Source organism: Geotrypetes seraphini, chromosome 5 (genome assembly GCF_902459505.1).
Source record: "Geotrypetes seraphini chromosome 5, aGeoSer1.1, whole genome shotgun sequence".
In the NCBI taxonomy this organism is placed as follows: Eukaryota; Metazoa; Chordata; class Amphibia; order Gymnophiona; family Dermophiidae; genus Geotrypetes; species Geotrypetes seraphini.
Genome location: NC_047088.1, coordinates 71,637,314 through 71,656,656, shown reverse-complemented (window position 1 = coordinate 71,656,656; position 19,343 = coordinate 71,637,314). Strand labels below are relative to the sequence as shown.

Genomic DNA, 19,343 nt, shown 5'->3' with positions numbered 1-19,343 from the left:
ACTCTATCTAATGTACCTGGGGGGGGGATTAAGTGACTTGCCCAAGGACACAACCCGAGGGTGCTGAGGATATAGCTTTAACCACTGCACCACACACTCTCCTCTACTATGTGGAATGGAGTTATCACTACTCTTTTGCAAGCAAGGAAAATATTTTTTTCTTTAACTTGTACTAGAAACTGGAGAGATTTTGAGTCTTGGTGTGCAGAGCAAGATATGTCCCAGTTCAAGTTTCATTTCCATAAATTCTGGTGTTACAATATTCTATAAGCAATCTGAGTAATTGCTGGTCCTGCCTAAGACAAGCCTATGTCCTGTCCCTGTGAATGTCCCCTTTACATTTACAAATTAAGCCATTTGAAGACGTAATTACAGAATAACAGGTGTGCTATGTAAGTTCTACTCAACTGTAGCATTCTTTTTTAATCATTGTAAACCGCATAGAACTCCACGGTCCTGCGGTATATAAACTGCTATTATTATTATTATTTACATATAAGTGTACACTTACCCACATGAATGGCAGTAGTCCATAAATTTAAGTGCACAAATGGTATTTAAATTTAGGCAACCAGTTATAAATTAGGAGATTAGTGGCAAAATTCCATCATTACATCTGACGTGTTCAAGTTCAAATGCAGAAATACCAGAAATAATTTAAACAGATAAGTTCTGTTTAAAGTTGAGCTGGCATTTTCAGTATTCACACTTGGATACTTAGCTTAAAATGGATCACATATCCATTTAAAGTTATGCATTAGCCATCCTACTGATTTCGTTATTCCTTATCCCTTTTCCGCTTTGGAGGCTCTCATTTAGATCAGGCCCTAGATTGATATTCATATTGCCACAGCTGGCTATTTATACGCTTCTGAAATATTATAATTGCACAGCACTTTATGGTCCAGTTTTGATGAAAGATGCCATATTTTATTACTTTACAATGTAGCATTGCTTGTGTAGTTCTTGTCAAAGAACAATTTCAATGCCGAGTGACAATATATCGTCATGCATACCAGAGCAAGGGTCTTGTAACATTGTCAGATCCAGTCTGCTGAGTAAGCTAAGGTCATTAATCCTGACAAGCTGAAGTTAAGTAAAACATGCAAATCATAATTGGTATTGCTATTATGAATGCTTAATGACTTCCAAGTAGACTTAGAACATAGAGCAAGAAAACTTGAAAGTTCAGAATTTCTCTGTCATTTTCTCATTATGTTACAATAATAATAATAAAAAAAAAAATCCATTAGGTAGCCTTCCTCTACTATATACAAGTTTATTTGTCATTTGATATAGCGTCTATCCAATATTATCTAAATGGTTTACAAGGAGTTGTATATAAGTAAGGATAATAAAACAAGGATAAAAGAAAATTTAAAAACAATAACACATTGAGAGGGAGTTGTAAACAATGAAGAACTGACATGACAGGAAGGAGAGAGCACCAGGGAGTAAAATTACATTGAGATATAAATAAAGTTAAAGTAATGATGGGGGAATGGTAAAACACAAAAGGGCAAGGCCGGAGAGGGGGGCTCAATTCTTTGCAAGCGTTTGTCATTGTCTGCTGATAAGTCCATTCATGTTCAGAGAGGGAGAGGAATGTCAGGTATTGTAGGCGTCCTTGAAGAGAAAAGTTTTGACTTAGCTATTTTTCAATTGTTTTCCTCTTTTCTTTCCACTGTGTGTCTTGTGCATTCTTTTTGCTCTAAATGTTTTTAAAGCATTTCAAGATAGTCTGTGTCATAGGCAGCAGAATGCTTTTTGCCCGGGGTGGAGGGGGCAATAGCTCTGCCCAGGACCCTGCCCAAGCTCCACCCCAGACATGCTCAAGCTCCGCTCTAGACCCTGCCCTGTCCAAGTTCCACCCCAGACATGCCCAAGCTCCGCTCTAGATCCTGCCCTGCCCAAGCTCCACCCCAGCCATGCCCAAGCTCCGCTCTAGACCTTGCCCCGCCTAAGCTCCACTCCAGACCCCGCCCCCATAATAATGGTACCAATTGTAAATTAATTTCTTCCATTCATTTTTCATATACTGTACACTCAATATACCGTATATACTCAAATATAAACCGGGATTTTGTGGCCGAAAAATTGGACCAAAAATGGAAGTCATGGTTCATATTCGAGCCAGCATCCAGCGCACACCCTTCTCCCTCCCAGACTTATTGCAGGCCTCCACCGGGCTGCAAGGCTCTGCACCCTGTCCCCCTCCCTGTCCTGCCCATCTTACCTCCTCTGCAGCTGGAATCCCTGGTGGTCCAGAGGTGTAGCAGGCAAGAGCGAGCTTTCCATGCTCCTGCCCCACTGCTAACCCAGTCGGTTGCCGGCACAAGTTCCGTCTTCAGCCGCTGAGCGGTACCGAGCAGGAGCATGCTTTGGTGCTGCTGTTTGGTGCTGAGTGGATTCATGAATGACTCCCATGAAGGAGGGATGGGGCAGAGAGCCTGGGAGGGAGGGAAGGGGCCTGTGTGCAGTGCCTGGCAGGGAGGGAGCTGGGTGCAGAGCCTGACAAAGCAAGAAACTGGGTGCAGAACCTGACAGAGGAGGGAGGAAAGGGGGCTGTGTGCAGTGCCTGGCAGTGAGGGGGCTGGGTTCAGAACCTGACAGGAGAGGGAGGGGGCACTGGGTGCAGATCCTGGCAGGGCACTTGACTATTAAGCCGCCCAACTTATATTCGAGTCTACAATTTTTCCTCCTTTTGGGGGGGAAAAATGGGGGTCTCGACATATACAAATCGACATATTCGAGTATATAGGGTAATCTTATTAACAATACATAATGACAACCACAAAATTAAACTACACAAAGCACACTATGCAGAGAAAATTTTAATTAACTATCATTTATATTCTGCTTTTTTCAGAGAAATCAAGGCAGATGACTTTAAAATGTGCAACATCACTTCAGTACCTTCTACAGAAATATAGACAAATGTATGCCCCTTTTTACTAAGAAGCAGTAGAGGTTGCTACCATGACTTGGGGTGCTAAATGCTCTGACGTTATTATGAATTCTATGAGAGTCAGAACATTTAGCCCTCTGGGCTGCAATAGAAATCTTTGCTGCAAATTAGTAAAATGGAGGAAGGGGGGATAGTGCAAAATAAAGACAGTAGATATACATTCTCAAAACTGACACATTTCAACCACTAAATTAAAAATAAAATCATTTCCCCTTCCTTTGTTGATTTTATTTTTCTTATCATCTTTTCCCAGCCTCTGGTTGTACTTCTTTCTGCCTGTGCTCTTAACGGTGTTTCAAGGGCCTTCTTATCCTTTTGCTATTTTTCTCTCCTTCACCTTCTGCTCTATATCCATCTTTGGCATTAACTTTTAACAATCAACTTTCTTCCATTTTTCTGCCTTCTTCTCAAAATGTATCATATTCTTCCTGTTTCTTCTCCCCTATTCCTATCAATAAACAGCAGACCTCCCTTCCTCCTTTTTGTCCCCTGTAGTCCAGTATCTCCCCTACCTTCCTCCTTTCTGACCCCCCTCCAGTCCAACATTTCTCCCTCCTTTCCCTCCACTAGTCCAACATTTCTTTCTCTCTGCCTCCTGAAAGTTTCCTCTCCTCCAATCCTCATTCCCTCCCCCAACCAAAATCACTCTCTCTCCCTCTCCCTCCATGAGTCCAGCTTTTAACTCTCTACCCTCTTCCCTTTAACCTATATATGAGATTTCTTCTTTCCTCCTTTCTGCTCTCCCCATCCAGTATCTCTCCCTCTCTCTCTCTTCATGAGTCCAACATTTTCTGCCTCCCACACGCTTTCTCTCTCTCCTCATTCCCTTCCCTCGAGTGTGACATTTCTCCCTCCTTCCTGCCCCCACACCCACCCAGCGATCTACCTTTATTTGCAGCCAAAAGGATGTCACTGGAGGTAGCCAATTACATACGCTGTCCTGATGCTAGCACCAATGACTTCTCTCTTCTGAGGGCCCACCTCTGAGGAAATGGAAGTTATGTCAGAGAAGAAAGACTGTAGTAGAGAGAAGATGCCAGTACCAGCAACAGAGCAGCATATGCAATTGGCTGTCACCGCCAACATCCTTTGGGCCACAAATGAAGATGATTCTGGGCCACCAAATTTGGGGGGGGGGGGTCATGTCCCCTGTGCTCCCTCTGTACCAATGTCTATGTTACCACATTTCTTTCTTAAATACTTTTCCCTGAAGGATATGCTCAATGCTCCTGAAAGAAGGATTTCCTCCTATACTGTTCCTGTTTATCTTATTCTGCCCTTGAATTTCAAAACTATACAGATGGGGTTGAGGCAGAAGAGAGCAGTATTCCAGCAACAAAATTATTCAGACCAAAAGAAAATAAGGACTTCCAAATGGATGATAAAACCAAGCCAGGACAAAAGCGTCAGGCCCGAGATCTCACTGATGAAGAACTGCCAGTCAATGACTATGTAAGTGCAGAATCAACCTGTAATTAGTTGGTTGTGATTTAATTATGTGACAATTTTTTTTTTGTTCTTGGGTAATAAGTGTTCTTTCTTAATTGCCTATACCATAAAAGTATAAAACATGGCTATCACTCCTCTCAAACTTTGTTTATGTGACCAGGACATTGATACTTTGAAATATACCTTTTTACAAAATATTCCAGATGGATTACAAGCTGAGTAAACTTAGAAGCCCATTTACATTTACTAAGGCATGGTAGGGTATTGCCACATGGCAAACAATACCGCATGCATGCTGCACTTGCCACTATGGTAAAAAAAAGATTTACCATGCTGCAATTCAGGCAGTAAGTTTACAGTAGCTGTGGGCAGAGAGGGGCAGAGGAAGGGGCGTGTTGTGTGTGTGCATACCCTCAATGCACTGGCATGATGAGCTAATTTTGGCTATAGGCCACAGTAAAATGGATCCTTAGAGTAACTTCAAGAATTTTCTAGAACTTTTCATCAATATAAATAGTAGTATAATATAACTATAGAGATCTTAAGCCCAACAGCTCAGTTCAGTTCCAACTGCCTAAGTGGTAACATATCTGCATTGTTTTAGATGGCATCCAGAGGCTGCAAACATCCAGCAGATGCATTTTGCTATTTATGAGACCAATTTATAAAGACAAGAAGGAAAAGTACTCCATAGAAGCATCTGCTAAGATGTGTGATGCCTACAAGGCATATTTTGACATACCTGTTGGGGATCAAAATAAATCTTGGGTACCTCACTTCACATCCGAACACTACAAAAAAAACAAACCCTGGAAGGTAAGACAATTTTGTTTCTCACTAGAATGGAGGAATTTTCTGCTATAAAATTTCTCAGAATTCTTACTTTTTAAAAATATTTAAATTTTAACATTTTCAATGTTATTTAAAAATATATCATATATATGTTGTGAGAATCTCATACACATTATTCATATGTGAAATAAATGTATTGTTTTCATTACCACAATTTCATTTTGTTCTTCTACAGGATGGTACAGAGGGAAAAAGAGAGCCATGAAGTTTTCTATCTCAAAAATTTGACAGGACCCCATTGACCACTCAAGCAACTGCTACTTCTGCATGGTGGTCCTTTCCAAACGTCGAACTGGCAAGCATGCATCTGCAATCACATATCTGGACATTTCTTTATCCATTGCCCCAGTGCCACATTGCCCTGAGCTCCCCATACCCACTCCTTCAGAGAGAGAGCAGCTGTATTCAGAAGAGAGCAGAAAGTCAGAGAGTGAGGGAGATGTTGATGATCCAGTTTATAATATCAGTGGTGCAGCTGATGAGAGAAACCCATACTATTCAAACCACATAGACCTCAACGACTTGATCAGAACTCTTGGTCTCACCAAGTCCAATGCCAAGCTTTTGACATCTAGGCTCTCAAGCAGTAGAACTTGTTACATAAAAGTGTGCAAGTCACAGATCAGAGGAAGCATCACCAAGCTTTTTCCACCTACTTCACCCATCAAGATGAGCTTTGCTTCTGCCACAATGTGACCAGTTGTTTGAGCAATTGGAATCACCTGTAACCTGAAAGAGTGGCATCTCTTCATTGACAGCTCATCCAGAAGTATCAAAGCCGTGCTGCTCCATAACGGGAATATGTACACATCTCTTCCCCTTGCTCACTGGGTGCACCTTAAAGAGGATTACAACAGCATCAAAACCTTACTAGGTACCTTGAAGTATGATGAGTATGACTGGGAGGTCATTGGAGACTTCAAAATGGTGGCATTCCTAATGAGTTTCCAAGGCAGTTTTACCAAGTTCCCTTCTATCTCTGCCTTTGGGACAGCACAGACAAAAAGATGCACTACAAAAGGCAGGACTGGCCATATCAGACCAAGTTATCTTTGGGGAGAAAGAATGTCAAATGGAAACCATTGGTGGACCTCCAGAAGGTGCTGATGCCAGCAAGGCACATCAACTAGGATCTAATGAAACAACTTGTCAGAGCTCTAGATAAGGAGTAGGCAGCCTTCAAGTACCTTCAAGACATCTTCCCTAACCTGTAGTTAGGTAAAATGTTAAAGCTGGTGCTTTCATCAAACCACAAATAAAGAAGATTCTGAAGTGCATGAAATTTTCCAAGAAGTTAACTAGGAAGGAGAAAGCAGCTTGGAACAGGTTTGTCGCAGTTGTTTGGGGCATCCTGGACAATCACAAGGTCAAAAACTACGTGGAGTTGCTTGAGAATCTGATAAAGAATTACAGTAAAATGTCCTTGATACTTATCTTGAGACATCCAAGGTGAACATGAGAGCATACTCAGAGGAGCAAGGTGAACACTTCCACCAGGATATACTGGGCTTTGAACGTCACTACCAAGTACAAAATTATGAGAAAATGATGGGAGACTACATCTGGGATGATTCGTGAAAGAGACTTACATGAGTGGAGGAGTGGCCTAGTGGTTATGGCTGCAGCCTCAGCACCCTGTGATTGCAGGTTCAAGCAAAGCTCTGCTCCTTGTGACCCTGGGAAGTCACTTAACACTCCATTGCCCCAGGTACATTAGTCAAACTGTGAGCCCACTGGGACAGATAGGGAGAAATACTTGAGTACCTGAATGTAAACCATTTAGGCTATAAGTGGTCTATAAATACTAAAATAAAATACGTAATTTATTCAGTACCGGGAAAAGCTTTGGATTCTCGCCCAGAAATAGCTAAGAAGAAAAAAAAAAAAAAAAAAAAAAAAAATTTAAATTGAATCAGGTTGGGCAGACTGGATGGACCATTCGGGTCTTTATCTGCCGTCATCTACAATGTTACTATGTTACTATTTTTATCAAAGTGGGTTACACAAATACATACATATTAATCAATACAAAGATTCATAAACAGCAGACAATTACAAAAACCTCCTCATGAGCACATCATTCAAATCCTACGATATGTTTAAATCTATTTTATTCATTTTCACATCAAAGATCAAAAAAAAGAACACTTTGATACAGGCAACTAAATACATTCAGGAAATTATTATCAAGGCATAAATTCCAATACAATGATCATAGTCCACATTAAGGGAGAGTGAAACCATACACCAGGGGTGCCCAACGCGTCGATCGCAATCGACCGGTAGCTCAGGAAGGCAACATGAGTCGATCGCAGAGCCCATCCCGGGCTCTGTGATAGACTCGTGTTGCCGTCCCGATCTACCGGGCCTATCAGCCTTCCTCTCCCCGAAGTCAAAGACGCCGACGCCGGGCATTAGGCTGTTTTTGTCATTTCGGGGGGGGGGGGGGGCGTGGTGGCGTGGCGGCGGCAGCAGCAACAGCCTGAAAAAGAAATCATCCTGACCCAGGTCGGTGTCATACTCCAGAACTTCTACCTCTTCCAGCAGCCCTCTCCCTTCTACCTGCTTCCGGCCACACCCCCTGCTCCGCGGCTCTCTTCTGCAACTCAGCAGCAGCGATCGACACAAGCTTCTGACGTCGGGGCCTACCCTCTGCGAGTCCCGCTTGTTTCAACTTCCTTTTTCCACAAAGGCGGGACTCGTAGAGGGAAGGCCTCGATGTCGGCAGCTTGTCTTGATCACCGCTGCTGACGAGTTGCTTAAGAGAGCCGCGGAGCAGGGGGGTTTTGCCAGGTGCAGGTAGAAGGGAGAGGGCCAGATGCAGGACTCGTGGGTGAGGGAGCAGAAGAGAGAGAGAAAGAGAGAGGGGAGGGAAACAAAAGAAAATATTTCATACTGGGCTGGGCCGGAGTGGAGGGAGGGTGGAAAGATTCTGGCTACAGGGTGCATTAACAAAGGAAAAGGGGGGAAAGCTGAAAATGGAGATAGTGACACAAAGAAGAGAAAGAGTAAACAGGACCTACTGAATAAGGATAGAGATACAGAGGGGACATGAAGAGGAGGTGAAATAGAGACAGAAGTAATGCTGAAAAAGTGTGTGGGGGGGAGATAAAGACATTGAAAGGGCAAATGGTGAACATGGGGTAAAGACAAGGACAGAGACAAATGAAGATTCTGAAAAAGTGGTGAGATAGGGATATAGATGATGGACACAAAGAAGGGTGATGCTGGAAAATAGGTGGAATGGTAATTCTGACAGACTCAGAAGGGAAATGCTGGATCAAGGAGAGATGGGGCTCAGGCTGGATGGAATGAGGAGAAATGCCTTGTTGGCCCGGAACTTCCTCTCCTACGTCAGAATTGATGTCAGGGAGCAGAATGCTGGTAAGCACGACGCTTCTGCAGGGAAAGCTTGGGACGGCGGTGGCTTGGGGGCTGTTCCCCGATGGCGGTGGCAGCAAACCAAGTGGCTTGGGGGAGGGCACGGAGAAAGAAAGAAAGGGGGCAGACAGGGAGACAGAAAGAAGGGGGAACAGGGAGACAGAAAGAAAAAGTTGGGGGAGAGAATGAGGTCTGGAGGAGAGGAAACATACAGGAGGCTGAAAGAAAGGAAGATTGGATGCATAGTCAGAAGAAGAAAGTGCAACCAGAGACTCATGAAATCACCAAACAGCAAAGGTAGGAAAAATGATTTTATTTTCAATTTAGTGATCAAAATGTGTCGGTTTTGAGAATTTATATCTGCTGTCTATATTTTGCACTATGGCTCCCTTTTACTAAACCGCAATAGCGTTTTTTAGTGCAGGGAGCCTATGAACATTAAGAGCAGCACGAGGCATTCAGCGTAACTCCCTGTGCTAAAACCTACTATTGTGGTTTAGTAAAAAGGGAGGGGTGTATTTGTCTATTTTTGTATTTTGTTACTGAGGTGACATTGCATAGAGTCATCTGCCGTCCTCTTTGAAAAAACCCGGAATATGAATAATTAACATTTTCTCTGCCTTTCAGTGTGCTTTGTGTTTTTTTTTAATTTTATTGTCGGTAGATCATTTTGACTTAGTCATTATAAAAGTAGCTCGCAAGCCCATAAAGTGTGGGCACCCCTGCCATACACAATCAAGGGTAGTTGAATTGAAGAAAAACTAAACTCGGTCATATTTACATATGCCTCAAATATACAGAGTTCTTTGGTTAATTACATTAGGGCCTAAGTGGTTGAAATTATAGAGGGGTCGGGAGCCTTAATGGCAACCTTGCCTTCCAAGAAAAATTGCAATTGTTCTGGATCATAAAATATATACTTGTTTGTTTGATAGGTAATACAACATTTACAAGGAAACCTAAGTTGAAAGGTTGCTCCCAAAGCCAAAACTGACTGATGAAATGTCAGAAATTTTTTACGTCTAAGCTGCGTCCACTTTGAGACATCAGGAAAAATTGCAATTTTGTGATTGTAAAATTCAACACTTTCAGTTCTATAGTAGAGACGAAGAAGAGCTTCTTTATCTTGTAAGAAAACAAAAGTTACTAGCAAAGTAGCTCTCGCTGAAATCTCAATCCGTGAAGATTCTAACATCCCAGTGAGGTCTAATTCTCCGGGATGGATAGTTGACTTGTCCTTATCCTCTTCAACTATATTAAGGTAATATAGTTTTTGCAATGGTGGCATATTTGTCTCTGAAAATTTTAAAACTGAAGTCAAAAAAGAGTGGAAAAGTTCTCTCGGTGATAATATTCTAGATACAGGAAAATTTAAAAGTCTCAGGTTTAAATTTCTATTTGCATTTTCTAAATTTTCAATTTTCCTGATCATTAAGTTTTTTTCTTTCATTTGAGAATTTGATACAAGTTTTATTTCAGAGACTGTCTTCTCAATATTATCCATTCTAGTTGCTTGTTGTTGAATTTTCCCTTCACAGTTTTTAATTTGAACTGCAGTTTGTTGGGTTGAGGAAATAAATTGGGAGCATACCTGGTGAAGGCTCTCCATGGCTCCCCACAACGCCTCCATATCTACCACTTTCGGCTTAATCAGGGGTTTCAGAGGTTGAAGTGGAGAAGGGACTCCATTTCCCACACTCGTTACTCCCTGAACGCCTCCTCCTCCCTCTGCCGTTTGCTGGTAACCCGGCATAGTTTGAATCACCTCCAGGGTCAAAGGCAGCTTCATCGGGTCCAACAGGGATTCACTCCCCGAAGTCTCCCGTTGACCCGCAGGACTGCCCGACATCATCCCGGGACGGGGAGGGATCGCAGGACCCAGCGGGCTCAGCAAAAAGTCACTGTCCAGTTCCGAGGTTTGCCCCCCTCGGAACACGGATTCGCCCAGACCAAAGGGAACAGCAAAGGCTGTTATTGCTGTCTGGCGTGTTACTGATGAGGCAGAGGAGGCCGGGAGATCGCTCCTCTGTTTCCCCCTACGCTTCGCCATTCCTTTAATGCGAAACCGGTAAGTCAATCTTGAAGAATAAACTGAGAACGCCGATAGAAGGGGAGCCTCTCACGACACGTCTATCCCTGGCGCCATCTTGGTTCCTCTCCAAAACTTGAAATCCTACGATAAATATAAGCGCTCAATGCTCATATTTCATTTTGCAAAATGATATCATTTCAAAAGTTTCTTAACAGTAATCAAACCCCCCTGCTGTCTAATGTATAGCGGGGATATTGTTCCAAATATCAGGGCCAATACATGAAAATGAACCTATTCTAGTTGTATGCAATCTCCTTTGCTTTAGAGAAGGGACATTCAAATCCTCTCCATCGACAGGATCTGGGATGGCGTATAAAAAGAAATGTGGTCAATCAGATATTTCGTCGACAATAACAATTTATACTGAATCTTGTATACAATATAATCACCGTGCTGCTCCATAATGGGAAGATGTACACATCTTTTCCACTTGCTTACTCAGTGCACCTTAAAGAGAATTACAACAGCATCAAGACCTTACTAGACACCTTGAAGTATGAGCGTCAGGAGCAGCACGGGCGATTCAGAGCAGCTCCCCATGCTAAAAACTGCTAGCGCAGTTTCATAAAAGGGAGGGTTAGTGTTCTGGACTCTAATCTATCCGAAGACAGGGTAGCAAATTGAATTAATCCAATATGTGATTAGTACCAATAGAATAATCTTGTAACTCTACATTTATATTGGTGCAAATATGTTGTGGATACTAATCCCTGTATTTTGATTGGACAAAGGTGTGTACTTTTGTTTTTGCACACGATGAATAGATGTTATCAGAATGATCTTCTATTTGTCAAAAGTTTGCTGCATGTGATCATACAGAGTCCAGAATGATTTCTCCTGTGGCTATGATAATAGTCTATTGAAAGTAAAAAAGGTGACAGCAGGCTGTCACACATCACCTCAAGCACTTACTCCCATCTGCATGCTCAGTATAAATACTACCCTGATGGAAATACATTGCTGGCATCTGTACAGGTCCCCTGAATTAAGACAATAATTCATAGCAGTTGTTTTACAGAATAGACATTGCCAGGCAACTAAGAAAATACTGATGCCATAAGAGACACATATTCTGGCTATTCTACTGCTACTTATAATTTCCATAGCACTGCTAGGCACATACACAGCACTGTAAATTAAACATATAAGAGGCTCGGGTACTGTTCAAGCTGGGCTGCTTCTGCTATAAGGCTCTTTAGGGTAGAGCACCTCTTTATCTGGTTAACATATTTTCCTTAGCTTCCTACAGACATAGTAGAAGAACCTATCCTTTGTTTAATTTTCCTTCAGTCCAGGGCTGTAAAAGTAAAAAATTTCTTAATCATGCCTTGGCATCTCAAGCAGCTCTTCACGATAAAGGATTTTGAACCTTACTGCTCGCGGCTCACTCTTATAAACACTTTAGAATGCAATTGAAGACCTATTTATTTTCTAAGCATTTGATCAACTAACTCATTTTCTTCCATGCATTATGTTCATTATGTTTATTATTAGTAATCTTTTGTAAACCTCGTTGAATTCATGGCTACGTGGTCAACAAGCACAATGTTATGTTTTGTTATGTTATGTAATCAAAACGGGCAAACAAGACAAATAAGGGATTAAGGAACTGCTTATGGTGAGAATGATTAAAACGGGGAAGCTGAGGGTGACAGAGAGGTACAAAGAGACCTACAGGGACGTTGTGGAGAGGTCCCACCTCCAGTCTGGCAGCCTGGAGGAGGGAAGTCTCTTCAATGGAGAGCATCACCCACGTGAAGTAGGAAATAATCCTGTAGCCAGGACTTGCCCACCAGGGGATACAATATCCTCTCACACTGAGGATGTGTCTCCAGGGGCTTTTGCCCAGGAGGGAAGGGTTAGGACAGCTGTTGTAGTTGGTGATTGGATCATTAGGCATGTAGATAGCTGGGTGGGTGTGAGGATCACCTGGTCACTTGCCTGTCTGGTGCAAAGGTGGCAGACCTCACATGTCACTTAGAAAAGATTTTAGATAGTACTGGGATGTTCCAGAAGCCAAATTTAGGCTCTTAGGTAGAAAACTGAAATCCAAATCCTCCAGCGTAGCATTTTCAGAAATGTTCTCTGTTCCACAAGTAGGATCCAAGAGGCAGGCAGAGCTCTGAAGTCTCAATGTGTGGTTGAGACAATAGTGCAGGGATGAGGGATTTAGTTTTGTCAAGATCTAGGCAACCTTCTGGAAAAGGGGGAGCCCATTCCGAAAGTATGGACTCCACCTTAACAGGGATGGAACCAGGTTGCTGGCGCTAATGTTTTATAAGGAGATAGAGCAGCTTTTTAAAAATAAGATGGGGGGAAAGCCGACAGTCGCCCAGGAGCTTATGGTTCAGTGTGGAGTATCCTTGTAGGATACTATTGAAACAAGAAATATAGGGGGTCCCAATAGAGAGATTTCAATAATCTAATCTAATCTAATCTAAACCTTAAGTTTATATACCGCATCATCTCCATGAGAATGGAGCTCGACACGGTTTACAGGCACTTAAAATAGTGGGTAGAGAAGAAGAAAAAGGATTACATGAACTTATGTGTAGAAGGGGGGAGAGAAAGGGGGGAAGGATAGAGCTACAATTTGCTGAAAAGCCAGGTTTTCAGTTGTTTGCGGAATAACTGAAGGGAGCTCAGGTTCCGCAGCGGGGTGGTGAGGTCATTCCAAAGACCTGTGATTTTGAAGAGAAGGGATTTTCCCAGTTTGCCTGAATAGTGGATGCCGCGTGGAGAGGGGAAGGCTAGTTTAAGCCTTTGGGCAGTTCTGGAGGAGTCGGGACTGGAGGAGTTGAAAGACAGTGGGATAAGAGGAGGCAGGATTCCGTGAATGATCTTGAAAGCCAGGCAGGAACATTTGAAATGGATTCTGGAGATTATTGGGAGCCAGTGAAGTTTGGCAAGGAGTGGGGAGGCATGGTCAGACTTGCATTTTGAGAAGATCAGTTTGGCTGCAGAATTCTGGATTAGCTGGAGTCTTAGAATACTTTTTTTTGATAGATTTAAGTAGATGGAGTTGCAGTAATCTAGTTTGGAGAGGATGATGGATTGGACAAGGATGGCAAAGTGTTGTTGGCTGAAGTAGGATCTAGCTTTCCTCAGCATGTGAAGGCTGAAAAAGCATGATTTTGCCAAGGAGTTGAGGTGGTCATTGAGGGAGAGAGAGGAATCAATAGTGATACCAAGGACCTTGCATGAGAACTCGAGCTGTAGTGTATCGCCTGTGGGTAGTGCGAAAAGTGTGGGCAGGTGTTCGAATTTTGGGCCGAGCCAGAGTAGTTTTGTTAAAGATTCATTTAGTTTCATCTGTACCGAGAGGGACCAGGCACGGAGTCTCATTATGCAAGCTGTAATGTTTTCGTGGAGGTTGGTGAGGTTCTGGTCAGTCTCAAGGAGGACAAGGATGTCATCTGCATAAGTGTAGATTGTTTCCAGGGGGGATAGTTGAAAGAGTTTCAGGGAGGACATGTAGATGTTAAAGAGAATAGGGGAAAGGGGTGATCCTTGAGGGACACCGCAAGATGGAGTCCAAGGAGTGGACATGGTGCCATTTGTGTTGACGGTGTAGGAACGGGAGCGTAAGAAGTTTGAGAACCACATTAGGATGGTGGAGTCGATTCCAATCTCGGAAAGTTGGTAAAGTAGTATGTCATGATGGACGACATCAAAAGCAGCGGAAAGATCGAATTGTAATAGGACAACGAATTTGTTACGTGAGTGTAGTTGTTGTACCTTTGAAATTATGAAATAATGGTGAAAGAAAGCCAGGAATGTTTAAGAGGAAGGCAGAGTAAAGATTAAAATGATCCCTGTCATCTTCACGGCAGCCTATAGATACGAGGAAAGAACACAATTTGAAGTGTCTGTATACAAATATATACAAGTTTCAAATTTAATAGTTTTTTTGATTAATCGCTTAATCATACTTCTAAGCGATGAACAGTTTAAAAATTACATTTGATGGGAAACAATACAATAAAAAAACAGAATTTAAATAATGACAAGGGATTGAAATTTAACTTAACATACTCATAACATTGGGTAAAGGAGGAGTGAAATACAAATCAATAAAGTAAAGTAGATACAAAAAGGGAAAGATACAGAAGGTAAACAAAATAACAATAAAATATTATAAGATGAAATTTATTAGAGCTATGGGGTATTAAAATTAGTTTTCAAAGGCATCCTTGAAAAGAAATGTTTTTAAATTACTTTTAAATTTTCCAAGTTCCTGTTCTTCCCTTAAAAACATTGGAAGGGCATTCCAAGTCTGTGGTGCGGTAACCGAAAAAATAAATTGCTGGCTTGTATTAATAACCTTCAGCGAAGTAATAGTCAATAAATTCTGTTCATTGGATCTCAAAACTCTATTTGGAGAGTAAGGAATTAATAATTTGTATATAAATGCTGGAGTTTTATTACAAAGAGATTTGAAAGTCAGTATACAAAGCTTATATGTAATTCGATGGATAACTGGAAGCCAGTGTGCATTTTTAAGAAGCGGTATTACGTGGTCAAACTTTCTGGATTTGGTTATAAACTTAATGAAAGCATTTTGAATAATTTGAAGATGCTTTATTTTGTTCAACGCAATTCCCTTGAAGAGAGAATTGCAATAATCGATCTTAGAAATCACCAAAGAGTGAATAAGAATATTAAGTGATTTTGAACATAGAAATTTGGAAATAGATCGAATTTTACGTAATCTATAAAAGGTAGTTTTAATAATATTACTGATGTGATCATGGAAATTCAATTTATTATCAAAAATCACCCCTAAAATTTTTAAATTATTAACTAATTGCAGGGGGACGTTTTTTATAGAAATTGGAGTAACAAGAGAAAAACTATCTTTCCATGGGAAAAGCATCATATTAGTTTTTTTTAATGTTAAGCGCCAATCTGTTTGTATCCAGCCAATGATAAACTTGGTCAAGTTTCTCATTAATCGCTAAGATTTCAGAGGTATCATTAGTGTTTAATGGATGTAAGAGCTGGATATCATCAACATAGGCAAAAACTTGGAAACCCACAGATTTGCATAAAGTCATTAGAGGGGCAAGAAAGATATTGAATAGTAAGGGGGAAAGAATAGACCCTTGGGGGACCCCATGTGTGGTCTGTGAGGATTTAGAAGTTGACTCTTTGAAAAGAACAGTAGAGGTACGATCAGTAAGATATGATACAAACCAAGAGAGAACTTGATCTGTAATACCAATAGATTGAAGTCTGTCAAGAAGAAGTTGATGATCAATCGTATCGAATGCTGCTGAAAGATCAATAGAAATTAACAGTATCGATTGATGATGATCTAAAAAATATTGGATAGAGGTGGTCATGCCAATCAATGAGTGTTCAGTGCTATGGTGGTGTCTAAAACCAGTTTGGTTAGGGTGTAAAACGTTGGTTTTTTCCACGAACTCTGAAATTTGATTAAAAACTACTTTTTCTGTCAATTTTGCCAGAAATGGAATGTTTGCTATAGGTCTATAGTTAGACCTAATGGTGTGGGCTAGAATCATGGTAAAATCCTGAAATTCTAGATCTGAAATGTTAACGATACCTCCCCTCAAGTCTAAGAAATAAAATAGGAGAGTTAGAGTATCTAGCAATCAATTACGAGGTAGATATAATAGGAGTCTCAGAGACCTTGTGAAAGGAGGACAATCAATGGGACACTGTGCCACCTGGGTACAAATTATATTGCAATGAATAAGTAGATCAATCTGGAGGGAGGTTGGTATATGTTAAAGAGGGAATTGAATCAAACAAAATAAACATGCTGCGTGACATAGATAGCAGTGTGGAATCCATATAGATTGAAATTCCATGTGTGAAGGGGAAGGAATATATGGGTAGGGTTATACTACCATTCACCGGGACAGAATGAGCAGACAGATGAAGAAATGTTTTTAGAGATTAGGAAAGCTGGCAAATTGGGCAAGACTATAATAATGGGTGATTTCAATTACCACAATAAATTTCTTTGGATAGAGAACAAATATCACACAGTAGCAAACAGCCGGCCCCAAATTAAATAGTGAAATGAAGTGTTTCTATCAGTCACCTCCACACTCACCCTACAAGGCAAAAGCACAAAATAAGAAAAAATAAAGGAATAAAGAAAAAAAACCTTAGTTGAGCTTCATAGGTTAAAAAACCCCCTCCATTTCTATATAGTTCAATAGGCTCCCTAAGGAGCAATTCATGTCCAAAAAGAGTACTGTAACTTATGAATAAGACAAACAGTAACTTGAAATAGGAAAAACACCTTTAGTATAGCACACAGATATCCAATATAATTTAAAAAATCCACTGTTGTAGGAAAAAAAATATAATGTAAACCAAGGACTTATTTCCTGGCTGAGCTCTCAATCACCAAAGTGCACTTCTTCACTTTGTCTCAATGCCGGAATCCAGTAGTCCAGTGGAAGATCAGACCAGGTGTATTCTACATATTAACAAAGGTTGAAAGATAAGAAAACGAGAGCTGGCATGGTTAAAAGGTGAAGTGAAAGAGGCTATTAGAGCAAAAAAAAAAAGAACCCATCCTTTAAAGAATGGAAAAAGGATCCAAATGAAGAAAATAAGAAGAGACATAGGGCTCCTTTTACTAAGGTGCACTAGCATTTTTAGCGCATGCAGGAAATTACCGCGCGCTACCCCACACGCTATGCTTCTAGAACTAACGCCAGCTCAATGCTGGTGTTAAGGTCTAGCGCGCACAGCAATGTACATAAGAACATAAGAATTGCCATCTCCGGATCAGACCTTCGGTCCATCAAGCCCGGCGATCTGCACACGCGGAGGCCCAGCCAGGTGTACACCTGGTGTAATTTTAGTCACCCATATCCCTCTATGCCTCTTGTCATAGCTGTGCGTCTAGTTTGCTTTTAAATCCTAGAACGGTGGATTCTGCAATAACCTCCTCTGGGAGAGCAATCCAGGTGTCCACCACTTGTTGCGTGAAGCAAAACTTCCTGATATTTATCCTGGATTTGTCCCCCCTTATCTTCAGTCCATGTCCTCTTGTCCGTGTCACATTGGACATTGTAAATAATTTTTTTTCCTGCTCTATGTTGTCGATTCCTTTCAGTATTTTGAAAGTCTCGATCATATCCCCTCGCAGTCTCCTTTTCTCAAGGGAGAACAATCCCAGTCTCTTAAGTCGTTCCTCGTATTCCAAGTTCTCCAAACCTTTTATTAGCTTCGTTACTCGTCTCTGCACCCTCTCCAGCAGTTTTATATCCTTCTGTAGGTTGGGAGACCAATGTTGGACACAGTATTCCAAGTGTGGTCTGACCATTGCCCTATAAAGCGGCATTATAACTTTCTCCGATCTACTCATGATTCCTTTTTATCATGCCTAACATTCTATTTGCTTTCTTTGCTGCTGCCACACATTGTGCCGATGGTTTCAGGGTCCTATCAGTACACCCAGGTCCTTTTCTTGTTCGCTCTTACCCAGAGTTGCACCTGACATTCTATACTCATGTTCCTTGTTCTTTCTGCCGAAATGCATTACTTTACACTTTTCCACATTAAACTTCATCTGCCATTTCTCCGCCCATTTCTCTAACTGACACAAGTCACTCTGGAGTTCCTCACTATCCTTCTCCGATCTGATGCCAGGCATAGCTTTGTGTCATCTGCAAACTTGATGATCTCACTGGATATTTCTTCTTCTAGGTCATTGATGTAAATATTAAATAAGATGGGACCAAGTACCAAGCCCTGGGGCACACCGCTAGTCACTTTCTCCCAGTCTGAGAACTTCCCATTTATGTCCACTCTCTTCTTTCTGTTCTCCAGCCATTTGCCTATCCATCTAAGTATATCTCCCTCTATTCCATGGCTTTGAAATTTCCTGAGAAGTCTTTCATGTGGAACATGTTATGGGCCAGCTGTTTCAAGCCTACACCCAATGAGAGACCTCACACTCGATATACTGTGCTTGAGCAGTAAGTATTTTTATTAATAAATCAGTAACAGCTTACAAGAATAAATCTTTCAGCATATAGAGTAACAGAGCATACAATCATCAGGCCTGAGATCTTGTGTCTCCTAAGTGCATAATCAGCAGAGCTATCTTTATACTATTCTAAGGGACCAGGGCCACGTTGGCTAAGTCATATGATTAGTTTTTATTGGTTATTTCTCTCACATCATTACACTTGTTAGTTCACTAATTGGTTTATAATATTTGTCACATGCTATATGTGTGTCCTGTTTACCAGAAAATCTACCTTTTTCCCATTATATGCCATTTTAACCATCAAGTCAGCAATTCCAAGGCAAAGGCCAGTAAATATCCACCCCTCACAGGATATTCCATGCAAATAATGTATTTGTATATTCTTAGTCAGGATATGTCTTAATCCTTTTATGTTACTATAGCAGATGTGGCGCCTGTTGTCATGTGAAAGGATAAGTTTCGCTTGACTTGCTTATCTTAGCATAAGTTTCACTTCACTTGCTGTTTTCAGCAGGTTGTTTTTTAGCAAGCATATATTTGTGCAAAAGTTGACAGCTATAGCCAAGGTATTTTTAAAATCATTTTTAGGCCTGCAATATGGCCTAGGGATTTCAGAAGTT

The 19,343-nt window shown here is 41.2% G+C and overlaps 1 protein-coding gene across 2 annotated transcripts in view; it reads left to right on the top strand.

The window, feature by feature from the left end:
• Positions 1 to 19,343, top strand: part of TNMD (tenomodulin) — a 163,730-nt gene that overhangs the window by 121,149 nt on the left and 23,238 nt on the right. For both annotated transcript variants that reach the window (XM_033946525.1, XM_033946524.1), the window contains exon 6: positions 4,269 to 4,420. In XM_033946525.1, coding sequence (XP_033802416.1) covers positions 4,269 to 4,420 — 152 coding nt within the window. The remainder of the gene's footprint in view (positions 1 to 4,268; positions 4,421 to 19,343) is intronic.